The sequence below is a fragment of the Schistocerca cancellata genome, chromosome 11 (genome assembly GCF_023864275.1).
Source record: "Schistocerca cancellata isolate TAMUIC-IGC-003103 chromosome 11, iqSchCanc2.1, whole genome shotgun sequence".
Taxonomy (NCBI): Eukaryota; Metazoa; Arthropoda; class Insecta; order Orthoptera; family Acrididae; genus Schistocerca; species Schistocerca cancellata.
In genome coordinates this window covers 19,354,771-19,381,768 of record NC_064636.1, presented here as the reverse complement: position 1 = coordinate 19,381,768, position 26,998 = coordinate 19,354,771, and the positions used below count along the sequence as shown (strand labels likewise).

General features: G+C 41.3%; 1 protein-coding gene across 1 annotated transcript in view; it reads right to left on the bottom strand.

Annotated features, from left to right (window-relative positions):
• The window catches only part of LOC126108838 (uncharacterized), a 238,034-nt gene that overhangs the window by 97,148 nt on the left and 113,888 nt on the right, over positions 1-26,998 (bottom strand). Inside the window, exon 7 of the mRNA XM_049914201.1 lies at positions 60-167. Within this exon, the coding sequence (XP_049770158.1) occupies positions 60-167 (108 nt within the window). The remainder of the gene's footprint in view (positions 1-59; positions 168-26,998) is intronic.

The window sequence follows — 26,998 nt, the reverse complement described above, 5'->3', positions numbered from 1 at the left end:
TATGGAATAATTCAACAAAGAGCTGTTGTACTGAAGAAAAAGTGGTACTGGACGCTTACTTTGTGATAAGTCGTTGTCCAAGCAATGGGCCCCACGGAGAGAATCTGCCGCTCTGAACGACAAGTTTGGGACACCTTCGGGGGCCGCAAAAGGTTGTCTGAAGATATCTGCAACATACGAGAGCGAAATATGCAGTTTTGCTTTACCTGACCTGTCGTCATTTTACTACTGAAACATTTTAGTTTTACATCTTTACCGTGACTCTTTAAGAATTGAACTACCACATATAAAACAGCTTCAAATATCTGATTACTTTTACAAATGAGTTAATTTGTTAAATATTTGACATTAAGCACGTGCTCCGAGCAGCCAGAACATAATGACCGCCGACCTAATCCCATCCAGGTGACAGCAGCGTCACCAGGGAAAGGACGACTGCTAGTCAGACACGTGCACGGTGCACGTAATGTCGGTGAGTGTGCTGTCCGCATCTAGAATAGGGAAGGTTTGCAATCTACACGAGTTTGGCCGAGGGCAGATTGTGACGGCCCAGAGGCTCAGCACGACTCGTCGGGTGTTCAGGGACGCTGCGGTGAATGCCCTCGACACTTGGCGAAATTGTGGTGAAACCGCATCCAGACATTGTGGGGTTGGGCAGCCACCCCTCATTACACATCGGACGTGTTAGGCTGGGTAGACTGGTAACACAGGACAGGCAGCAAACTGTCGTGGAACTAAGATTAGACTTTAATGCTGAGTAGAGTACGAGTGTGTTTGAACACACTGTGCACTGAACAGTCCTAATGACGAGCCACCGCATCTGCTGACCTGTGGGCGTGCCAATGTTAACACCACGACACTGGCAACTAAGACTGAAATTGGCACGTAACCGTTGACACTGGATGTTAGAGCAGTGGCAGAGCATTGCACGGTATGATGCATGCCGATACCTCCTTCATCATCGTGCCAATGATAGGGTGTGAATCCCACATCATCTCCAGGGGAACAGCTGTTCAACACCTGTACTGTGGGGCAGAGACAAGCTGATGGCAGCTCCATAATGCTATGGGAAACATTCAAGTGGGCATCCACAGGTCCAGCAGAGCTCCTGCAAGCCACCACGATGCCCAAGGAGTATCGTATACTGGTAGCAGACTATGCACACGCCTTCATGACGATCACGTTTCCCGACAGCCGTGGCAATTTTCCAACAAGATAATGCACTGTGTCACAGGGCAGGAGTGTGACAGAGTGGTTCGAGAAACACAGTGCCGAATTCCAATTGGCATGCTGACTCCCCAACCCGCCAGATCAGAAACGCATCGAACACACCTGGGATGTGCCCGAATGTGGCGTCAGAACTCATCACCCTTCTCCCTGGAATTTATGGGAATTGTGTCAGTTGTAGGTGCAGCGGCTTACCCAGGGCTCGTTGCTTCCACGTCACGACACATCACCGACCGGGCCAAAGGTGGGACATTAGGCGGGTGATCATAATATTCTGTCTCATCAATGTAAGTAACAAAAAGATTCCAAAAATGTTTAAAATTATGCTTAAAGTTTGTTGTAAGTCACTACTAAGTGCTCTCAATATGAAACAATAGATGAAAATCATCTCGGTAATTTGTGCTCAGTCTTAAGTAAAATATAGTTTTTCATGCACATCAATGTTTATGACACCTACTCCCTGTAGAACTGTTTATCATACAATTATACAATTTTGCTGGCACATTCCGTCATATAAGTGGATAAAGTCCGCAAACAGTGTTGCAAACAGAGATAGTAGTAAAGAAGTAATAAATTCCGACGTCATACCCGACACTTAACTGCAGCTTTACTGCACGAACAGTGAAAATGTAGTAAGCGATAAGATTGTTTCCCCTCAGTATTTTTTAGGGGGATGCCAGCAAGAAATGGTTTTGAAAAAGTTTGAAATTCGATGCAATGTTCATTGGAAGTCATTAAGTGCTCTCATTTTCAAATAATCGTCGAACATAATTGGGTAATTTGGGCACCGCAAGTTATGCTACCTCAAAGATGTATCACAGTTTCTAACTGAAATATAAGTCATTACATTAAAACTCTTAACATAAGGTTACACCGCTTAATGAGTAGATTATGCATATTACATTTTTAAATTTGGTCAATAACAGTATAAAATGTGAAAATCAAATTTTTGTTCCTTCTGGAAGCCATCAGATAGGCAACCTGCAATTAGAACTATGAACTGGGTTATCTGTTTAGATATATGCAGCATCTGTGTTATCTTCAATGGATAACACCACTCAGTTTTGTGATTCTGCTTATTATAAGTACTGTCAATTACATTTGAAGCCAGTTATCAATAACAATTTATGGAATCAGTGCAGTTTATAATCTTTTAACAAATTCTAATATGGCCCCAGTAGCATCATTCAACATTTCAAGTGGAACTTAACAAAAAAATTTTAAAAAATAACACAAATATTGTCAATCTCTGTGTTCTTACATAGTTATCAGAAGTAAGCAGTAAGAATACTATGTCGAGTAGGTAACTGTACACCTCACAGAAGCCTTTTTACGGCTCTTCAAATTCTTACAGTGACTTCCCAATATATTTACCTGTTAATGATTTTTGCTGCTGACTTTTCAAATGAACTGTGATCTACAGAATCACAATGCAAGACATAAAAATAATTTCATGTAGACTTTTCCTCCTTGACCAGCTTTCAGAAAGGAGTTATGTATTGTGTTAGGAAAATATACAACAAGCTCCATTGAAACAGATAGCAATGAACTGGGTATTTAAAAGAAAATTATAAACACACCTTATGGGCCATCCTGCAAATTATTTGAATATCTAGATTCAAGGACTGAAAATTACTGTTCGACACATGGCAAGGAGCAGTGGTCACTGTAAATCTGAATGCACTAACATTCGTAAATAATATAATAGGAGGAGAAATGCTCTGTACTACATATCACCCAGCCTCAATGTGCAGAGAAAATGGTACTGTACTCAGCCATAAAAACTCTCCATCCCATTTACAAATGATGTGAAGCATCTAACAGACAATTATAATTAATGCCAAACACAAACTGAAATCTTATCTATTTGACAACAGCAGATGCTTTCAGTTTCAGTTTTGTAAGGCATACCTAGAGTTATCCCACACAAATACTGTTCATCACATGTTTTATGCAATTCCCAGTGTCAACTAAATACGTGTTTGTTTCCACTTACAAACCAAATTAGAATTTTTTGTTACCATTAGATACAGTGGTCGGAAATTAGTCAGGGGGGCTATCTGTTTTATTGAAATACATTAACCGGGACTGTAAAACACACAAAGAATAAATTGCACTCCAGCACAGTCTTTCACAAACTTGCTTTGCCTTTTCCCCAGTAAAGTCAATACAACAAAGCAGAATGTCACACATCAAATACATTACGAAACAAATGTCTCAGTACAAAGAAACACACACTCGAAATGGGAATCGTTTCCCAAAATGCGTTGTGTAAAACATAAATAAAAGAAAACTGTGACTGTTAGCAGAAAGTTATTTATGAACAAACTCTTTCTTCTGTATCACCACATTTCAAAAGCTTCTATTTTCTTCTCATCTACATTGTTTGTCATCCATGTTTCACTTCTATACATTACTACATTCCGGACAAATACTTTCAGAGAAGACTTCCTTACACTCAAATCTATATTCGATATTAACAAATTTCTCTCCTTCAGAAACACTCCTCCCTCTCACTACAATTTTGCTCTTCCCAGTCCTTTGCTGCCTCTAACAGAATCAGCAAACCTCAAAACTTTTATTTCTTATCACCGGTTTACTAACAAGTCACAACCAGTAACGGTATCATTTTTGTCACTCAAGGTTGAAAAATTTAGTAAAACAACTTTACAATACTTTCATTCCATTTCCATAAGGTAGCATACATATCCTTTCCTGCCTTTGCTTCCTGACCGAGTGTTTTAATGGTGGTGTATTATCAGATCGTCTCTACCCTCCTCTTTCTAGACAAAGTAACTGTTTGGAAACATTGAACAGCTCGAGACATAATATTTGCTTCCTAACATGTGGATCCGTGAGCCCTGTTTCAGTTGTCTTCAGAAACAACTACATGTCCAAACTATTTTCAAAATACTGTGCTGTTTCTTCCTTTTATGCAGGGTGTCCCAGGACGAAGTCAGTACTCAGAGACAGGGCACACGATTACTCGAGTAAACGTCGGCTCCAAAACGCACACATAGAGCTATCCACACTGTGGAACACATCTCTTTTACTGAAGAAGTGCTCGTAGCTCCTAAGATAAGCCTTTTAGAGGCAATAGTTGCTAGACAATTTCTTCTAGTTTTGTCCCATACTACCTTCTCCCAAAACGTGGAAAGCAAAGAGCCTGCAGTAGAAAAGATTTATTTCATCTTGCTGACCATCAAGTCCTTAAGCTTATGAATATACCGTAATCAATGATAATTTGTATCAGGTTGTAAGCCCCGATTTCCATCTTTTTGTTAAGTCGTCTTGTCTCGATCTCTGGGCTATACGAGCACACCGCCATGCAAAATTTAAATGTTCATTGTCATTGATATTACCTCCCATTACTATCAACTGTTTCAGGATTGACCATTAATGGAATGGAGACAATAGAGTATCACAGCTTACTCTGACTGAGATGTCAAGTGAAGTCAAATGGACATTTTATTTAACTGCAATGTAATGAATGAATTACATGGAATGTTATTGTCATTGTCTTACAGTGCTTATGTTTATTTCACAAATAATCAAAAATTCTGAATTTAAATGCTTCTGTGAAAGAACAGGAGTTGTGCATCAGGATGGTCTTCAGTCCACCTCATCACCTAAATGACTTAAGATGCTCTTTTGTCGGTTGTAGAATACATGTGCACCCATGTATTTGACTCCTTTCTGTATCAATGTTGAACCTGACGTTTTTATAGAGGGTGTGCTTGATCCCAGTATTACATTCACGATTTTCAGTATTTTTTTAAGAAAAGAAAAATAATTAATGACGAAGGGTATGAAGTGAGGACATTCATGAAATTGATCAAAAGGTCAATTTTCATTTTTTTTTTCTCTCCTTAGGTTCACAAAGTTTGAATAATGAAATCATATCAGAAGTGCCTGAAAAATAATTAAATTGTGATGTGACCTTCTTGCCACACCCAGTTTTTTGTAAGAACACATCAACACTAGCTCAGTGAACAATGATTCTGTCAATTACTTTCAAGCAAACTTGCATGTGATACATCTAGAAGGCTGTGGTACATACTCTTTAGTTTTATCGATCATCTGTAAGTCTGTTCCACATCTTAAAAACAATGACAAACCAGCTGCTTTGTGCATGAAGAAGCAATTCATCTTTTTCCTTGTGCTACTGACAAAGATTTATGCAAGTGTTCAATTCTTTCACCATTAAATAATGCCACAGTCGCAAAGGGTGTATAGAAAACTGTATAAACTGAGTTTGCAGAAGCGAGTAAATGAAAGACATGAGAAACAGCAAGAAATCGGCATTTGGCACCTGTGCCGCATCAGCTGGTGTAAATATGTACAGGCTCTGGAGGGAGAACCCCTAAATTCACAAGGAGAGACTTCAAAATTTTATCCTGGATGCTGTCAAGTCCACTTACAGGTTTCTGACTGATCCTGAACTTCATGGCAAAACACACAATCCAAATAAGTCTCTGAATTCACTCATATGGAAACAATGCCCTAAAACCACATTTTCGTCTGCTTCAGTTGTAAAGAGTTGCAACTTTTATGATGCAGTTCTTGTATTTAATGATAGTAACATAGGGAGAACGAAAGAATTAGAGAGAATGGGCTTTAAGACAGGAAATTTTACTGAAAGTACCTTGAGAAAAATAGATTTACTGCACCTCTCTGCAGCTGAAAAGTCAGTTGAAGACCCGATAAAGAAAAGAAGGCAAGAAACAAGAAACCAGAAGAGAAGCCTTGGATTGAGAGAGGACCCTGAGTACAAATCTGGCTCTACTAAAGGAAAGACATATGAAAAAAATGTGAGGTTGAACTTTAAATTTTGTGCAGGCCTAGTTATTTCTGTAAATCCAATAAATGTTGTCTCAAGAGTAAATTTTGAAATTCTGAGTACAAGCTGAGGTATGGGGCAAAGTGCTTGGAATTGTGCATGAATTTTGTATTATACTTACAATATTAGGCTATAACTAAAAATTCTATTTGATATATTCAAAAACCTCACGAGGCAAGCTTCATACATGCAAAGAAATTAAACAGAAAATTATGGAGAAATCTCTTGAATTGTTTCTGAGAAAAAGGTATATATATTATTTTTTGAAAACAAAATTTTTAAATTCAATAAAAAACGTTGCACACATATATAGTCCAAGGAACTTAACAGTAAATGTATTAATTTCATGTAAAATATTGTACAAAATTTCAGTGACATATCTTCAACATTGTGGATTTGTGCGTCTTTTAAATAGTGCGTGTTTTTCATGAAAATCCACACTTAACGAATGTGTGTAGCTGAAGCAGTTCTTGCAATACCAAGTTTTTTTGAAGAGGTCTGGCACTAGCAGAAAACATTTTCCTTGTAATGAACTTCTGTATTCCATCAAGTAGAGTTTCCTCAAAATGTTTGCAAACAATGTTCATGGAATTTAGATAAACTGTGGCAATTTAATGTGTAAACTACCATCTGTTACAAAAAAAAATTACAGGTTGGTTTCAGATTAATTTAAAAGACAGTCATGTAACAGTCAGCATGTTGACGTACTTCGATTGAAAATTACCTAAAACGTTCCACATAACAAGAGATTAAAATTATGATTCATGAACATGCAAATGAGTATCGTGAAAGTAACGGTAACATTACATTTACCTACAGTTAAGTACCGAAATGAAGGCTGTGATAAACCTAAAAAAAAATGCAAATAAGCATTTGATGAAAGTTAACGTTAGTAATACACGACTGTGAACTAATGAATAAATATACTTTCTGTACTCTGCTTATTCATAAAAATTGATGAAGCTATGTAAAAGGTTTCCATATAGCGACGTAACTTTTATCTTACTGTCGCAAGCTATGTTGTTCGGCGATATTTGAAACGGTTAATTTTATATTACTGCAATAGCAGCAGTTGTCGGGCACGCACGTGGTTATTTTGCGCTTACTCGCGCGACTCACGTCCTGCTATTCGTCCTTGTCCACCCATCCGTCAGTCCTATTTTCACACGGCTGGTAGCAGTTCTCTGGTCCTCTTTTTATGTTTTTCTTTTTACATTTTATCAAAATTATTGTAGCACACGACATTTACATCTGTATCTTGTGTGCACAGTGTATCCACGTGTTGCCAACTTACGAATTTTCGAACGTCTTTTGTTTCACCGTGAATGTGCATTTCTGTTCTTTCCACTTGCTGGTTTCTTGTTATCAAGGGTGCGAGTATATTTGTTTCCTTTATGCAGTGGAAACGTTTACATGTGCATTACTGGCATTTTAATAAAATATCTCGGTGTGATAATCATTTTGTTGCTGGAAGAGTGGCGAAGGTGTTACACGCAACTTGTTTAGGAGCGTCATTCGTCTGCTAGTCTTTCCTCAGACTGAAGAGCAAAAACGTGTTCCCCTTTAGCTAAAGCAAAAGGAATTAAAATCCACTTAGAAATAAAATCTTTTTGAGGTTCGCCGGTAACATAATTTCAGTGTCACACACGGCGAACTACTTCGATGACTGAATAGAATCTGTCCTTAAAAGATTTTGTAAGATGAACAGGAAGCTCAGGAAACAAATGGAGGGGAATGGAGCTTCGTCGAATTAAATCTGGGTCTATACTGGGGGGAACTAGCGTTGCAAGTGAGACATTAAAGTAGACGATTTTTGCTACTTAGCAACAAAATAACTTACGAAGACAAAAGTAATGAGGGTATAAAATTCAGACTAGCATTTTCAGAAAAGTTTCCTGGAAAGGTAGACACTTTATCAAACATAAACATAAAAAAGTGCTAGGAAGTCTCTTCTGAAAATATTCGTCTGAAATTAAACAGAACAGACATGAAGAGAAAGGAAGGATTTGTTAATGTGGGTTGCAGCAGAATACTGAAGAATAGGTCGGTAGATCAGATAACATATGAGGACATACTGAATCGAATCAGCTAGAAAATAAATTTGTAGCAAAAGAAGGGATCGGTTGATGGGGCACATACTGACACAAAAGATTCGTAAATTTTGCAATGGAGCGAAGTATGGGGGTTAAAAACTACAGAGGGAGGCCAAGGTTTGAATACAGCAAGCAGTTTCGGGTGGATGTAGGAGTAATTTTGCTGAGACGGCGAGCTATGCAGGGTAGATTAGTGTGGACAGACCGTCGTTTCATGAAAATGTTTGCTATACTTTGTATTTTGTTTGTTGTATTCATTTTGTCACAGCCTTCCATTCCTCTGATGGGCAATAAAGAAAAAATATGCATAAGATGCAGACGGTTTCATGAAGTCCATCACTGCAATAATTTTTTTGGACATATGGCTATTCAAACGAAGGTTTCGGCTGAAGCTGTTACGCAACGGAATTAGATTGTCAACAAATGCCTACTTTTTCCTATTGTACGACTATTTTCGTAATAAAAATAGTCAAATTAATTCGAACAGTATTTTGCCAGTGCTAAAAAATCGTTCTTGTGTAACTCGATTCATATCAATAGCATACACTATAATGTCTACCTCAGTAAAAGAATTACAGAGTAACGATGTAGCAAATATATTTATTTATTTAGCAGCTTTGAGTGCACATTATGTGGATCAAATTCTAGTACATATTTGCAAAGAGCTAACGGCAACCTCAACTTTCACGGGAAAGCTCCCACTGTCTATTTCAAGAGTTATTCCTGTAAAGGATGTACTATGTTCACAAATCATCGATCATTTCGATCTCAGCACAGACGGCAGACAATTTTCGACTCAAGACATTAACGCTCCTTGCAATCGAAATTAAATGAAGACATTGGAAAACGTCATAACAAGCTACATATAAATACAACGTGTGTGTGTGTGTGTGTGTGTGTGTGTGTGTCTCAGACTACGACCAAAAACAATTCTGCAAAGACTTCAATGTGTTAACATTAGTACAGAAAGGAGTCGCATAGAAAGTCCAATGTCAATTCAACAGCCTACCAGCTTGCGGGTAATATGTTGGAATTTTAAGACTGAATTAAGGAATGTTGGTTCGGTAACTCTCCAACTCCACTGAAGAGCATCTGCACAAAAACTCTTTAAAATTAATGTTTCATCTTAATTTACAATCAACTTCAGCATTGTAATTCTGTATTATGTCTTACTGTCAATTCATTAGACAGCATGTTTGTAGTGTCATTATGAATTACGTACAGAAAACGGTTCGTTTTAATGGCTAACGTTGTTGACAATCGTAACAAGTAGTCTGCTACTTTTGCCATCATCGAAGGTCATTGTTGTAATGTTTCAATCTACAGATGCTGTAACATCGATACTTCAGCTCCCGACCTTGATTTTTTTCTTTTTTATGAAATTGTTCGATTATTATCGTCATTACCCAGTTACTCGAATTGCACGGATGAGCGAGCATCTTGCTGTATAGACAGAAATATAATAGCGTTTCTGATGACCGTCGGTCCCTGTGGTGCCGGCACGGTAACCCGGCGTGTTTGGCCAAAACCACCCCATGTAAATAAAAAGAAAACTTTTCAGCAATGGAACATAGTGTACGTCAAGGAACGACAAGCAAAGACGAAAGGAGTGGTAGACGGCGTGCCTGAAAAGCGAGAGGCCCCAGTGGGACCACGGGAACTTTCAAACTGCATTCAATTTGTGAAAAAGAAACAGTAATATAAACAGGCACATTACGCTCCTTTCCAGTTTGCAGCCTGATACGGAGTAACATTCTGGGGGAATGCATCTTGTAGTCTAAGTGTGTTCAAAACCTAAAAACGAGCTATCACAGTCATACGCAACACGAAGAGACAAGAGTCATTGTAATCTTAGATATGCATGATGATCTGCAGATGATACTTTTCTCATAGGACGACGTCCTGTCATATGAGATATAATTGTTACTGCAGTTTCGCGTTCTAGAACGTCGGCCTATCAGAAAAGTGTCATCTGCAGAAGATCACAATTATACAATCAACTTCCTAACATCATCACGTTAATGAAGGGAAAAAGGTTTTCTTAAAAAAGGCTGATGTCATTTCTGATGGGCAACGGTTTCTATTCCGTAAATAATTCACTCGACGAATCACGCGGAATTTTATAACGTAAAATCACCAGGCATATAATTATTAGCAATCATGAGTGTGACAAAGTGTATTAATAAATTAATTAATTGTAGGTATGATATTGTATTAACACGGTCAGTTGTACTTACGGTCAAATGTGTACAATTTACAAGCGTAATCACTTGTAAATTCTAATAATGTTACGTACATATGTGTGTGTAATCGCTAACCCCTCTATAATTTCTGTTGACGTGTCCTATATCTGTAAAAGATGTCATAGGACCAAATATAAATAAATAAATAATATAACCATCTGTCAATGGCGTCAGGAGTTGTCAGCAACGCCATGTGGTTCCGATTCAAAGACAAACCGTAGGGCCCATTTCCACGATTGGTTAACTGGGTCGGTAGGGACGAGTAATTCACTGGTGCGACATACGATTGAAAGACTTGTGCTCAACCGATAAACAACAAGCAATCATTACTGTTATTACTTTATTTTTTGTTATCGTACACACCATTCTGCAATAAGGGGGGCGCACCAACGTACATATGATACTTACAACGCGGAGCTAAATGGGATTCAGAAAACAGGCTGCAACCATTGAATTTCTCTACTGAAAACTGGGTTGCATTACGTCCTTCAGCGAAGGAACAGAACGGTAAAACTAAGCTCAAGCCCGAAAGCGATTTCAAAGCATAGGTATATAAATACAAAATATGATAACTGTACAAAATGTTAACTTAAATTATAATATTTATCATAACATACACAAGAAATTACTTTCTTGCGAGAATTTCGCAACTATTGGCAACAGGTTAAACTGCCTAAGCAAGTAAAATGGCGGAACAAATGGCAAAATTGTACCCAATCATGTAATCGTGACGTTGCTGTATGGTAATAAGAAACTGTTTCAGAATCGTGAGTTCTGGTTGTATAGGATAAAAGCCACACTGTCACCTTTCAACCTAACTCAGGTCCCGGGTTACAATAGAGATCACCTAGTTACCACAACCAACATACGAAGAAAACAGAGGAATTTAACGGTTTGCTTTCGAATGTCTCCACGCATCGAGTCAAAAGCTCACGAGAAACAGACTATTTGTGCTATGAGTTTAAAACTTTCTCCCGACTCGGCCGAACAGAACTGATGTCGAGAGCCACAATAAAATATATTAGATTTGAAATTCATTATCCGCTGTACCTTACCTTGTATTTGATTCGCCCGCCTCGCGGTGAGAGCAACATGGCTGCCACAATTGTTTACGGCTGTGCGATACCTCGCAAAAATTAAGGCGCTCACAAAAACTCAAAAGGAATCGTGTAATACAAATGTTGCTAATATAGCATTTACGACACTCGGCTGATGCCTTACCTCCCTTCTTACAATACGCGCTTTTGAACTCCGATCACTTTTAGTGTTGTAGTATTAAATCGGCAAAACTCTGGAGAGTTCGTGGGGCTAGTGTTTTGTTTCCACCCGCTGCCAACTGCCGCGAAAAAGGTGCTTGGTAACGCATAAACTGCCTCTGGTCAATGGTGTGTTTCGCTTATTTTTGTATTACAAAATATACCCAGTCTCTCTCTCTCATTTTCCGCATAGGTTTTGTATTTTTAGATTAGCAAAATATCAATATTCCGTCTAATACATCGGGAGACATGTTTTTTTTATATATATTACTGTACGTTCCATAGCTTTGAATATTCAATTTAAAAGAGTCAGTGGATACTAATCCAAGGGCCTCAGCACACGAAGCGACTCAAAAGTCGTTGACAAAGGGCGTTGGTTACTCGCTGTTTGTGAATCATCACCTGTGTAGTTAAATAGGGCTTCGCAGAGGCGCCACTGCAGTGACGTGCCAGGAAATCGTTCGCAACGTGTTACCAACCAGATGCCAGCGACTATGCGTTCGAGCTGCCAAGCTATCTAAATCGCGTCGGGTCCTCCCTGTAACACACCTGTGTATTCGCTAACTTGAAAATTAACGAGTACGTTGTAAATACATGCTTTGTATGGGAGGTCGAAGAAACATCCCATTTTGTACAACTACAGGCTCCAAGGCTACTGCAGGAGTGATCTGACAGGCAGCAATAGTGAGGGCGATCAACATTACGAGTTAGTTCTCCAAGCAGGTGACCTGCAAATCAGCTGGTAACTAAGCACACCTCAAAAGTTAAATTCGAATATGATTTACTGAACACAGTAATAATTATATATTTTTGTTGCAATGTTATTTACTAAGCTGCTTCTTGCGACGTTTATTATTGATATAATTTTCTATATTTGAGCTGCTCGGGGGAACAAAATGGTAAGCGCCAAAATCACAGTTTCGGGATACAGCGCATCTAAAGTTTCAATTGATCTGCAAATCTGAATAACTTTTTTTGAACAGTACTTTTATTCTGTAGTTATTCTAACGTCTATCTTCTACTATACAGACATAAATGGAACTCAGAACTGACCAAAACAAATGAAATATACAAAAATTATTACATTACCATACACCATTAACAACACGTAGTGATAGAACATTACATATTAAATTTTACAGTAAGTCTTCAACACTTTACTGAAACTGAAAAATCATTCATCACTCTCATTACTAAAGTCTTTTTCATCCAAAACTGTTTGCTTTAGTGACAGGATAAACCCATGGTGGACGGGGGTATGTAATTTAGAAGCGACAGGACGTCAGCAACTTTCTTCTTTTCAATAAGCCTTTGCCCATTGTATTTAAGTCGAAGCATAGGAACTGGTCATTGTCTTCCACGTTTCCTGAAGCTTATTTCATGCCAAATGTCATGACAAAATGTCTTGCTGATGAATAAAGATGATGGATATTCGGAGGTCACCTTCCACCTACATACTTTCCTTAGGTTGACATCTCGACTATCGACTGTCTTCTTTCTGAAGACAAACGCTTCGTTAGAGTATTGTATTTGATAGAAATCCTCTCTTTTCATATTATATACAAGCAATGGATTCTTCTTGATGATCTCGCACCACTGATCTGGACTGTACACATCTCGTACTTGTCAGCGAATGTAATTTTTAACTGTCGCGAAACCTCTATCGGACGGCAAAATTGTGTGCCCGCTCACGGGGAAGTGGTGTTCAATCACACGAAATCTACCAGTTGAAATTAGATATTTCCAAAACAGTACCATGTTCGAGTTCTTATTTTGGCCACAGCAGCACCTTTTCCGAGACGACGTCTTTGTCTGTTCCTGAATGGTTTCTGCAGGAGGAATACACTGTTTGTTGTTTTGGGCAATATGATCTGATTCGCTATCAACCTGTATAACAACGAAAACTAGTATTACCGTTATCATTATTATTATTACATGTAACAACATAAATGAAAAATGCGCTTTCACACACCACTTAGCCAAAAAATATGGCCATTCTAAAATAACCTCAAAATTAACGTACTTCAGGAACATAATGGTATGTACATGCACTTACCATTATGTTCGTGAAACGTACTAAAGACAGTGTATTTACAAAATAACATACCTCTGAGTCATCTGAATCGTTAGGAATGTATTCTGGATCCCTCTCGAAGATGTTAGTATCATTGGAAGTATATTTCTCGTCTTCCGTCATGTTCACAGTCGCCATAATCTCGGAGATGTTTTTACCTGCCGCCATTCTCTCTGTCACTTACCATTATGTTTCCGCAACATACGGACAGTGGCGCTTACCATTAAGCTCGGCCCTGACATCTGTTGAGTGAATTTGGAACTACTAGTAAGTTTACTGCATTGTGCATCCCACAATTTGCGTCATTAGCCATCTACCGCAAAATACACGGCGATGGCGCTTACCATTGTGTTCCCCCGAGGAGCTCATTTATTAACCGTGTGTACGAAAAGAAAATCAGTACTTCTTACTTTCCTCATGTTCTTATTACGATACAAACTCTTATGTTCTTACTACGCTGTGTAACGAAATGGGAAACAACACTGCAGCGCTGTTTATTCATTCTACAGAATACCGTAAATCACGCATCTTTGTGTTGCAGCTGCCCGGCCCTGCTGGCTATCTTTCTCTGGATGTACGAACCAATCCAGAATTCTCTGCTGGCTATCTTTCTCTGGATGTACGAACCAATCCAGAATTCTCTTAATTTCCGTATTCGTGTGTAACAACAGAGCATTACATCTTCCTCTGAGCTTGAATCTGTAAGCGAAATGGCGAATGTAATCAGAAGATACTCGTGGCAACGAACACTACGCTCGCACACGGAAACTGTAGCGAGACATTTCTGAAGTGCAATGTGCGGAACTACTTTGCCAGCCAACCGCAAACAGTTGCCAATTTATATAACCAGCACGTTGCCTTTCTTTCCAGTCGGAAGGCGTGAGTGTGGTAGCAATTAACCCAATCACTTAATCTGTTACGTTTTACAATGCACAACGTTCTGGGAACAAGTATTCTCCTATGCACAGCTAGTTCACACTGTCTGCTGTATAAATTGGTTTGTCTTCTCGTATTAATGCTCTTGTCTTCGCGTTTGACCAAAGATATATGATACAATAACTGAAAATGCTTTAACGTTTAATAAAGATTCCGCTAACACTTGTTATAAAGTGTACGAGGTAAAGTTAGATTATATGAATTCACAAGAGACTTGAGTATAGCAGTACCATAGATTTGTCCTGAACTTTTTAATCAAGATCTCCACTTATTACGGTTTCGATACTTCGTTCTGTTTGGAAGTTAAATAATGCGTGCAATTGCTTCACGAACAACTCAGGATCATCCGATGGACCCCAGTGAATCACGACGATACCTATGAATTTAAAACGAATACTGCTTGCACAGCAGCACACGCTTCAAATGGTAATCACTGCAGAATAGGAGGGTGTTTTTTGTATTATTTCTTCATATAAATGGCAACTCCAACCTCCAGATCTCAGAGTAATTCGTGGCCCCTGACCAACTTTCGATTCAAAGGTGAAGTTCTGACAACACGAGCGAAGCAAAACGAAACAAATATACACAATTACTAGAGAGCCGCATTGCGCGTGCGATCCATCGGAGTGGCTCGTAGAGTTGTGGCGATTCGTCAATGAGTCGTTCATTTGAACGACTCTAAATAAAGAATCGTAAGAACCGTCGTTCAAAAGAATCGTAAGAACGATTGCGTGTTTCCGAGTCGTGACGATTCCAAGTTCCAACGATTCATCGATTCTTAGTACGCTATGCTTCGGAGGCAACTTCCAAATCATGCCGAGTCGTGCCGAATGATTACGACCGCCAGATGGCAGTCAAGTGGGGGATACGAGTGAACAAAGGAAGCAATTTTGCACCACCTTTCGCACAAATCGACTCCTCTTCACAGGCATACTGAAATAAAACAATAGATGCAATCAAATCGAACGTGACCTTTCATCAATTAAGACATTACACGTATAAATCGAGAATCACACTTGTAGCGTTATTGCATGTTTACTCATACATAAACTATTTCTGGCATATCTTATCGTGACACAGTTCGATTCTAACCCCATTGAAAATTTCAGACATGTCCTGCCATCTGTGAGTAAAATGTAGAAATTTTGCATTCTGTAAGAATTGTGCCATCGCAGACTAGAATGAATCGTGAACGAATCGTAGGAATCGATTCGCTATGTGAGATTGAATCGTAGGAATCGAATCGGGAAAAAGAATCGTGTTGCCCAACTCTAATTACTAGAGATCCGAGTCGCGGCCATATTGAACGTGCGATCCATCGGAGTGCCTTGCAATTCCATGCGGACAACGATCGATCGCTTCGATTTACTCGCACGCGTGCCATCTGCGAAGCGATCGATCCGTCACTCGTGTGTGGGGGTTCCTTTACGATCGATCGTCCAACGGCGACAACAGCATCGCCAGAAGACTAAAGACCATCTGGTAGTACTGTGTGAAATACCGTTCACGCATGCAGAGAACAACGGAACGTCCTATTAAGCTTCGTTGGGGCATCCAGTGTTACATTACTGAACATTCGTCGTCCAATATAATGTAGTCTGAGTCTGCAACTAGTGGAGGAGATAAGTCGCCGTGCGTGGGCGTGCGCTAACGGAATGGCGCGTTATCTTTCGTACATCCGTGTGGACAGCGGAGGAAAGTGTTGCATAAGAAATAAGTGAGGTTAATGGTAACATCTCTCTCTCTCTCTCTCTCTCTCTCTCTCTCTCTCTCTCTCTCTCTCACACACACACACACACACACACACACACACACACACACACACACACACACACACCGCTCCCTCGCCACCCAGTAAGATACGCATACCTGTGAACGGACGGGACTACTATAGACACGTTCTGTGTGCGACAACAGCAGAGACACGCTGGCGGAACAGCAACAAGAGCGCCGGCGGTTGGGTTCGTCCTTGGAGGCCTGCTGTGTACGGAACTGCTCCATGACCGCCAGCGACTGGCTCACGTACATCTCTACTACGTACGCCGCACGTCGCTCTTCAAATGTACACAACGTGCCAAGTAGTGTCCTGACTGCACGGCGGGCGAAAGCAAATAAGAGGCATGCGATTAAAACGGGTATTTCTGGCAACAGACGGAACTGCTCCAAACACGCATACACGATGGATCATCGATGCTGGATCCTAGAACACGTCTACACTGTGGAATTGTCAATATTCAGGGGTATGACACGAATGATTATGCGAAGAAAAAAAATTCAAACATGGGCTCTAAAAGGCATACCTCAAGAGCTATGAGGTGTTTTTTATCTTCTCTACTGTGAAGCACATCTTTTCTACTGAGCAAGTGCTCATAAATGCCTGCCGTTGTGGCCGAGCGGTTCTAGGCGCTTCAGTCCGGAACCGCGCAGCTGCTACGGTCGCAGGTTCGAATCCTGCCTCGGGCACGGATGTGTGTAATGTCCTTAGGTTAGTTAGGTTTAAGCAGTTCTAACAAGGGAACCTCCCCATCGTACCCCCCTCAGATTTAGTTATAAGTTGGCACAGTGGATAGGCCTTGAAAAACTGAACACCGATCAATCGAGAAAACAAGAAGTTGTGTGGAACTATGAAAAAAATAAGCAAAATATACAAACTGAGTAGTCCATGTGCAACACAGGCAACAGAAAGGAAAATGTCAGCTCAAGACCGCCGTGGTCCCGTGGTTAGCGTGAGCAGCTGCAGAACGAGAGGTCCTCGGTTCAAGCCTTCCCTCGACTGAAATGTTTTCTTTCTTTATTTTCGCAAAGTTATGATCTGTCCGTTCGTTCAATGACGTCTCTGTTCACTGTAATAAGTTTAGTGTCTGTGTTTTGCGACCGCACCGCAAAACCGTGCGATTAGTAGACGAAAGGACGTGCCTCTCCAATGGGAACCGAAAACATTTGATCGCAAGGTCATAGGTCAACCGATTCCTCCACAGGAAAACACGTCTGATATATTCTATACGACACTGCTGACGGCATGTGCGTCACATGACAGGAATATGTTGTCGACCCACCTAACTTGTACACTTGCCGAATGGGTAAAAAGGTTCTTCTACCTTGCCAGATTTAGGTTTATTTGTGGATGTGATAATTACTCCCAAAAAAGTGATGAAAAGATAAGAATTTGTCACATAAACTGCAACAAATGAAGGCAACAGTTTCACAGTCGTTAGCAGGAATACTCTCTCTGCCGTGCGCTGTAGTCGACTGACGTCGTGTGTTTCGATGTTTGTTTCGGTGTAGCGTCCCCATACTACGGCGCAGTTACCTCGCATCGGACGGACAGATAATAATTGTCTGAAAATAAAAAATTAAACTTTTCACTCGAGGGAAGACTTGATCGAAGGACCTCTCATTCCGCAGATGGTCACGCTAACCACGGGACCACGGCGCTCCTGAGCTCACACTATCCTTGATGTTGCCTATCTTGCACATGGGCTACTCAGTTTGTATATTTTGCTTATTTTTTTTCATAGTTCCACACAACTTCCTCCTGTTTTCTCGATTGATCTGCGTTCAGTTTTTCAAGGCCTATCCTCTGAGCGGGGTGCGATGGGGAGGTTCCCTTGTCAGATACCCTGTATATCATTAAACGGCTAGACCGGTTCGTGACACACTTTCCCAGTTGCAGGTAGCCTACCTAGCGGCTTCCAGGGGCAACTAATATTTGGCTTTCAGTATTTCACGTAATTATGAACCGAATTTAAAATTTTCCCCCGGTCCCTGCAGGGTATTCCTTAGGTTATTTGGAACAAAAAAAATTGAATACAGTAATGGGATCAGATCCATTACAGTAATTGAAAAACTCAAGAAAATGGCAGAAAAAACTTTTATTGTACGATTTCACTATGAAAAATGCACATAATAATTAATTTAAACAATTTTGTAGCGGTCTCTCAAATTCAGAGTGGATTTAAATCAAGTGTTCACATTTTCCTCCCGGCATTTGAAGGCAAAGATTGGCGCGGGAGTGAACCGCGCGAATAGCATTTCGTAATTTCACACGCTCGTTCCTTATTGACGTTGCGGCATCGAAAATGCGACTTATCAATTCCCCTCGTGTTTCCACCTTAACTTGGTACACGATGTCTTTCATCCAGTCCCAGATGCAGTAATCTAGGGGTGTCTGGCAGGCTACGTGACAGGGCCCCTGCGACCTCTCCATCGACGTGGGAATTGCTGATTAAGATAAGCTGTTAGCACATGGTGCAAGAGTGCATGTCTCCCGTCATGGTGGGCGTACATGTGGCGTCTTGTTTCCGGAGGAACATCTTCGAGAAGCTGCGCTAAATCTTCTCGTAAAAAGTTACCGTACATCTGACCATTTAAATTTCCCGGGAGAGTAAACGGCCCCAGTAACTGGTCACACACAACACCAAACCAGTCATTGACACTGAATCTGCGTTGAAATTGAGATACTACCGTGGCACGGGAATTTTCATCTGCCCAGACACGCATGTTATGCGTGTTGTTTATGCCATCTCTTGTAAAGGTTGCCTCATCACTGAACATTGTGAAGCGATAGAGCTGCATATTTCCATTTAACGAGTTACAAAAGTGCAAACGGTTGGCACAATCATGTGGCTCTAAATGGCGAACTTTCTGCACATGAAAAGGATACAGCCCATTCTCACGAAGAATCCTACATACCTTAGATTGTGAAACGTTCAATCGGGTAGCTAGGCGTCTTGTACTTGAACGGGGACTGTTCTCTACTGAATTAAGGATGTTTCATGGACGTCACGATGTCTCTCGGACTCAATACGAATGATGGGAAGAGTACCAGTTTCTAAAAATATTCGATATCCTAATTAAATGTTTCCCTGAGACATTTAAGTCTCTTTTTACTTTATACGATAATGATCGAAACAGATGAAACGAATTAAAATTTGTGCTGCGACCGGGACTCGAACCCGGGTCTTCTTGCTTCAATATGACAAGTGACAATATGTAACGAAAAAATGAATTGAAATTTATGTTGTGCAGGACACTCAGCTTAGGTAATTAGTGCAGCAATGTTAACCATCCTGCTGTGGTAGTGTAATGGTTAGCATTTCTGCCTAGCAAGCAAGAAGACCCGGGTTCGAGTCCCACCCGCAACACATATTTTAATCCATTTCGTCTGCTTCGATCATTACCGTAAATGTTCTACTAAATGTTTTGGCACTCTGAATCTTACGATTAGGATAGGGACAGTGATATTCGGCAACAGCAGCTTCCGCATTACTATCACAGAAGCCCAAAATGCCGGCCGCGGTGGTCTCGCGGTTCTAGGCGCTTCAGTCAGGAACCGCGTGACCGCTACGGTCGCAGGTTCGAATCCTGCCTCGGGCATGGATGTGTGTGGTGTCCTTGGGTTAGTTAGGTTTAAGTAGTTCTAAGTTCTAGGGGACTTATGACCACAGCAGTTTAGTCCTATAGTGCTCAGAGCCATTTGAACCATTTGAAGCCCAAAATGTACACCATCTCTCCATACTCAATGCGACAATAATGACTTTTCTTTCGTTTTAGCTGAGCTGTATACCAGCCACAAGTAGAGTGGTAGTTTATGAGCAGTTTTTAAACATCGATAACTTATATGAGATACAGCACGTTGTTAGTGTCGCCACCGGTGCCAATCTTGTGTGAATGTTCTGAAAAGCTAATCATTTGCACATCACAGCATCTTCTTCCTGTCGATTAAATTTCGCATCTGTAGCACGTCATCTTCGTGGTGTAGCAATTTTAACGGCCAGTAGTGTTGTTTCTGAAGATGTGGTCTCAAGTAATAACCTCGTGATTGCTTTCGACCGAAAATAACAAAACAAAAAAAATTATAATTAAAATTTACTCCCGGCTGCAAAAATTTTGGCGCTGCGGTTCTTGTTCGAGCACGTGAGGTGCTCTTTGCCACGCCACGTACGGGTCCTCGCCCCCTTCTACCTGCCGGCCAAGTCGCGGAGTTTGGACCGGGAAATTGGCGGAGTTCTGCTGCACCTTTTCTGAGCGCGGATTTCAGCGGACGCTGCTTCGCGCGACACCCACCAGCACAGGGATGTTTGCGCTGCCTGCCCGCCCTCTACCTCTCCGCGCCATGCTTCCAGCCACCGCGGAGTCGAATGGGCCACCAACATGGCGGCGGCAGCAAGGCAGCAGATAATCCTACTGGGCTGCCCGTTACTCGGGAAGAGAGAGCGAGCGAGCGGGCGCCCCCCAACCCCCCTCCACACCGGCAGCATCCACCGCTCTCCGCGCCTCAGACGGTAAACACTTTGTTCACCATAACCTCAATTTTCGCGTAATAAAAATGGGCGGCTATTACATAAAACTGCTTGATCTTTTCTGTCTCATTCTCTATGGATATTTTCAGTTATATTTACTTCTCGAGATTTCTCCGTTTGAGTCAATCTAACTCATCCATGAAAGAAGTGGCTTATAAGGCACTTGTTTGCCCAATTCTTGAGTATTGTTCATCTATCTGGGATCCCTATCAGGTAGGAATGATAGAGGAGATAGAGAAGATCCAGTGAAGAGTGGCGCATTTCATCATGGGATCGTTTAGCTGGTGAGAGAGTCTTACGGAGATGCTGAGCAAACTCCACTGGCAGACATTACAAGAGACGCGTTCTGCATCATGGAGAGATTTACTACTGAAATTTTGGGACAGCACTTTTCAGGAGTAGTCTGACAACATATTGCTTCCCCCCCCCCCCCCCCCACATACATCTCGCTTATTGACCACAAGGTGGAAATTCGAGTAATTAGAGCCAATACAGAGGCTTACCATCAATCATTCTTCCCACGCACTATCTGCGAGTGAAACAGGGTTGGAAGGATCAGACAGTGGTACTGGAAGTACCCTCCACCACATACCATGATGTAGATGTAGATGCAGATGTATCTTCAGTGTCATGCTCATTTCAGAAATCTAGGGCCTCTCAACAGAACTCTTCGGCTTTTTCTGATGGTGTATCAAAACTTTTCTTTAGTTCCTTTACATTGTCAGCTTTTTTTGACACATGGCTTCTAAGTTTTATTACAGTTGATCAAACAATATCCCTGAAAATATCTATGTTCGTTTTCTTCACTTCAACAATGACAAAAGATGAAAAGTATGTTCTTTTCACTATGCAAATGGCATTACTTTCTCTTTTTTCCTTTTTTAAATACATAAAAATAAAAGCTCTGGCTTCAGACATCTTGAATGGCGGCTCCCTTTTATTAATGTGTTACCACTGGTATTGAAATTGTGTTCAAAAAAATGGTTCAAATGGCTCTGAGCACTATGGGACTTAACATCTATGGTCATCAGTCCCCTAGAACTTATAACTACTTAAACCTAACTAACCTAAGGACAGCACACAACACCCAGCCATCACGAGGCAGAGAAAATCCCTGACCCCGCCGGGAATCGAACCCGGGAACCCGGGCGTGGGAAGCGAGAACGCTACCGCACGACCACGAGATGCGGGCTGAAATTGTGTACATGCCAGTACTTGCCCAGAACCATACGGGCACCATACTGGCTCAGAATCTCATGACAGTGTGATGGTAAGCATCTGATTTCAAGTTTCACAATTCCTTTTCAGTGGTACCAAATACCCCATCAGGGGACAAGTAACTATGACCCTGACTGGGAAGTCAGGAGTTCCTAGATAACAGGACGCAGCATGTCATTCTCAATGGAGATAAGTCTTCCGAAGTAAGAGTGATTTCAGGTGTGCCGCAGGGGAGTGTCATACGACCGTTGCTATTCACAATATACATAAATGATCTTGTGGATGACATCGGAAGTTCACTGAGGCTTTTTGCAGATGATGCTGTGGTGTATCGAGAGGTTGTATCAATGGAAAATTGTACTGAAATGCAGGAGGATCTGCAGCGAATTGACGCATGATGCAGGGAATGGCAATTGAATCTCAATGTAGACAAGTGTAATGTGCTGCGAATACACAGAAAGATAGATCCTTTATCATTTAGCTACAAAATAGCAGGTCAGCAACTGGAAGCAGTTAATACCATAAATTATCTGGGAGTACGCATTAGGAGTGATTTAAAATGGAATGATCATATAAAGTTGATCGTCAGTAAAGCAGATGCCAGACTGAGTTTGATTGGAAGAATCCTAAGGAAATGCAATCCGAAAACAAAGGAAGTAGGTTACAGTACGCTTGTTCGCCCACTGCTCGAATACTGCTCAGCAGTGTGGGATCCGTAGCAGATAGGGTTGATAGAAGAGATAGAGAAGATCCGACGGAGAGCAGCGCGCTTCGTTACAGGATCATTTAGTAATCGCGAAAGCGTTACGGAGATGATAGATAAACTCCAGTGGAAGACTCTGCAGGAGAGACGCTCAGTAGCTCGGTACGGGCTTTTGTCGAAGTTTCGAGAACATACCTTCACCGAAGAGTCGAGCAGTATATTGCTCCCTACTACGTATATCTCGCGAAGAGACCGTGAGGATAAAATCATTGAGATTAGAGCCCACACAGAGGCATACCGACAATCCGTCTTTCCACGAAAAATACGAGACTGGAATAGAAGGGAGAACCGATAGAGGTACTGAAGGTACCCTCCGCCACACACCGTCAGGTGGCTTGCGGAGTATGGATGTAGATATAGAAGTAGTGAGCTAATTTGTTGAAAACTAGCTATAAATGTCTACCACAAGAAGAACTTGTTTTTTGTAGATATCAAGTTTTAAAAAATTTTGCTATTTTGTATGAAAGACTGAACAGGCAAATAATACATTTTGATAGAATGTGTGTACTGCAGTGGATTAGTCTCATTTAGAAGTACATGAATTAAAATATAACTCATTTTTGCAAATTCTATAGTTGAGTTTTATGAAAATGGTCCTCAATTACGGTAATTAATAAGTTTTTCTCTCCTGCTCTATTTCTGGGCTTTCTAAAACTTGCACAGACAGCGCCATTTTATAAAAATGGTCAGCCAGGTAAAAAAGAAAAAAAACACCACCTGACACGTTCCACATCATTACGAAGTGTCGTATTCATGATCTATGGAACAAGTACTAATCAAATCAAGGACGCGCATTTGGTTTCTCCTTTCGAAATTATCCCGAGAATTACCGACATGATCTGCAAGTCGAGACTATGCTTGTTCTCCTGATATGTCAGTACTGGTCAGTTTACTTTCCGACACCTCCTTTAGAAAGCACTTTCAAGCAACTCAAATATCATATCACTATCGATGTACGAGGCCAAAACGCCTCGATACAGTTAATACGTTTCAAGCCAAAGGCGATGCTGCACATTAGAACACACTCAATCAGATACCGTTTCAAATACAGGGTTTTTCTTTTCCTAATCGTGTCAGAAGCATCGTACATAAAATCAGAATAATTAACACGTACATATATATTCTAAAGGTGGCAGGGGTAAAATACAGGGAGCGAAAGGCTATTTACAATTTGTACAGAAACCAGATGGCAGTTATAACAGTCGAGGGTCATGAAAGGGAAGCAGTTGTTGGGAAGGGAGTAAGACAGGGTTGTAGCCTCTCCCCGATGTTATTCAATCTGTATATTGAGCAAGCAGTACAGGAAACGAAAGAAAAATTGGGAGTAGGTATTAAAATCCATGGAGAAGAAATAAAAACTTTGAGATTCGCCGATGACATTGTAATTCTGTCAGAGACAGCGAAGGACTTGGAAGAGCAGTTGAACGGAATGGACAGTGTCTTGAAAGGAGGGTATAAGATGAACATCAACAAAAGTAAAACGAGGATAATGGAATGTAGTCGAATTAAAATGGGTGATGCTGAGGGAATTAGATTAGGAAATGAGACACTTAAAGCAGTAAAGGAGTTTTGCTATTTGGGGAGCAAAATAACTGATGATGGTCGAAGTAGAGAGGATATAAAATGTAGACTGGCAATGGCAAGGAAAGCGTTTCTGGAGAAGAGAAATTTCTTAACATCGAGTATAGATTTAAGTGTCAGGAAGTCGTTTCTGAAAGTATTTGTGTGGAGTGTAGCCATGTATGGAAGTGAAACGTGGACGATAAATAGCTTGGACAAGAAGAGAATAGAAGCTTTCGAAATGTGGTGCTACAGAAGAATGCTGAAGATTAGATGGGTAGATCACATAACTAATGAGGAAGTATCGAATAGGATTGGGGAGAAGAGAAGTTTGTGGCACAACTTGACTAGAAGAGGGGACCGGTTGGTAGGACTTGTTCTGAGGCATCAAGGGATCACCAATTTAGTATTGGAGGGCAGCGTGGAGGGTAAAAATCGTACGGGGAGACCAAGAGATCAATACGCTAAGCAGATTCAGAAAGATGTAGATTGCAGTAGGTACTGGGAGATGAAGAAGCTTGCACAGGATAGAGTAGCATGGAGAGCTGCATCAAACCAGTCTCAGGACTGAAGACAACAACAACAACAACATATCAAGTATATAACAAATACAAAAAGAGTATAAAAATATACAGATATATGAGATTTTATGAAGTCTTGGACCAGAACCTGGCCACGTCCAGTGCTTCCGGGGTGGCACTAATCAAATCCTCGACGGTGCAGGTGCCTGGGCGCAGCACACACTGCGCGAGGTGGGTGGTGGTGGTTCGAGTGTGTCCACAGTGACACGGCGCCGGTTCATTTGGGAGGCCCCATTTGCGCGTATTCTCTTTGGATCAGAGCGCAGCCTATTAACAGATTTCCGTGTCGTCCATCCTTCCATAGGGAGTTCTTCGTATGGGACTAGCCATTCCCCGAGGCGCGCGTTTTCTCCTCGCCACATTGCCAGCCTCACCTGCTGCGGCGTCCCGACGACGTTTTCTGCTGTGCGCAGGAAGCTTTTCCTAGATTTTAGTCGGCGGCGGGCTGGCTGGTGTTTTGGGTACAGCGGGTGGGCAGGTGAGGTCAACGCCTTTGTCTGTTCCTTCCCGGCCGCTACTTTCCTCCTAATACCTGGCGGGCTCTTGCCTGCCAGGCAGTACAATTTATCAGTCGGGGTTGGTGACGATGCGGCAGGATTTATCAGGCGGTACGTCCACCTGCTTGGCGTGGCTAGAATTGTACCGCACAGTAGCACAAAGCGAGAGCTGTGGCTCTCGCTACTCCAGGCTGCGCCCCCCACGTGGTGCCCGTTAGTTTGCGCACAGTGTTGTCTCTCGCGGCTACTTTGTCTTTAGTGTTCATGCAGTGCTTTTTACAGGTGAGTGCTCTATCCGAGGTGACGCCTTAAAGTATTTTGGTGTTTCGCAATGTTCCAGGGGCACTCCTTCCCAGTTCAGTTGTAGTCTTCTTGCAGATTGTCTGTTCTTTAGGTGGAAGGCGCAGGTTTGTGTTTTCCCTGGGTTGGGTTTGATATGGTTCCCCTTATAGTAGGTGGCAAGCTGTTCGAGGACTTCTGACAGATTCTGTTCAACAAAGCTGTCTGCTCGAACGGTAATGGCGCAATCATCTCCATATATGAAGCTTTCGGTGCCTTGGAGGAGCGGCTGGTCATTGTTGGTGTTGTGGTCTTCAGTCCTGATGCAGCTCTCCATGCTACTCTATCCTGTGCAAGCTCCTTCATCTCCCAGTACCTACTGCAGCCTACATCCTTCTGAATCTGTTTAGTGTATTCGTCTCTTGGTCTCCCTCTACGATTTTTACCCTCCACGCTGCCCTCCAATACTAAATTGGTGATCCCTGGATGCCTCGGAACATGTCCTACCAACCGATCCCTTCTTCTGGTCAAGTTGTGCCACAAACTACTCCCCAATTCTATTCAATACCTCCTCATTAGTTATGTGATCTACCCATCTAATCTTCAGCATTCTTCTGTAGCACCACATTTCGAAAGCTTCTATTCGCTTCTTGTCCAAACTATTTATTGTCCATGTTTCACTTCCATACATGGCTACGCTCCATACAAATACTTTCAGAAATGACTTCCTCACACTTAAATCTATACTCGATGTTAACTAATTTTTCTTCTTTAGAAACGCTTTCCTTGCAATTGCCAGTCTACATTTTATATCCTCTCTACTTCGACCATGATCAGTTATTTTGCTCCCCAAATAGCAAAACTCCTTTACTACTTTAAGCGTCACATTTCCTAATCTAATTCCCTCAGCATCACCCGACTTAATTCGACTACATTCCATTATCGTCGTTTTGCTTTTGTTGATGTTCACCTTATATCCTCCCTTCAAGACACTGTCCATTCCGTTCAACTGCTCTTCCAAGTCCTTTGCTGTCTCTGACAGAATTACAATGTCATCGGCGAACCTTAAAGATTTTATTTCTTCTCCACGGATTTTAATACCTACTCCGAATTTTTCTTTTGTATCCTT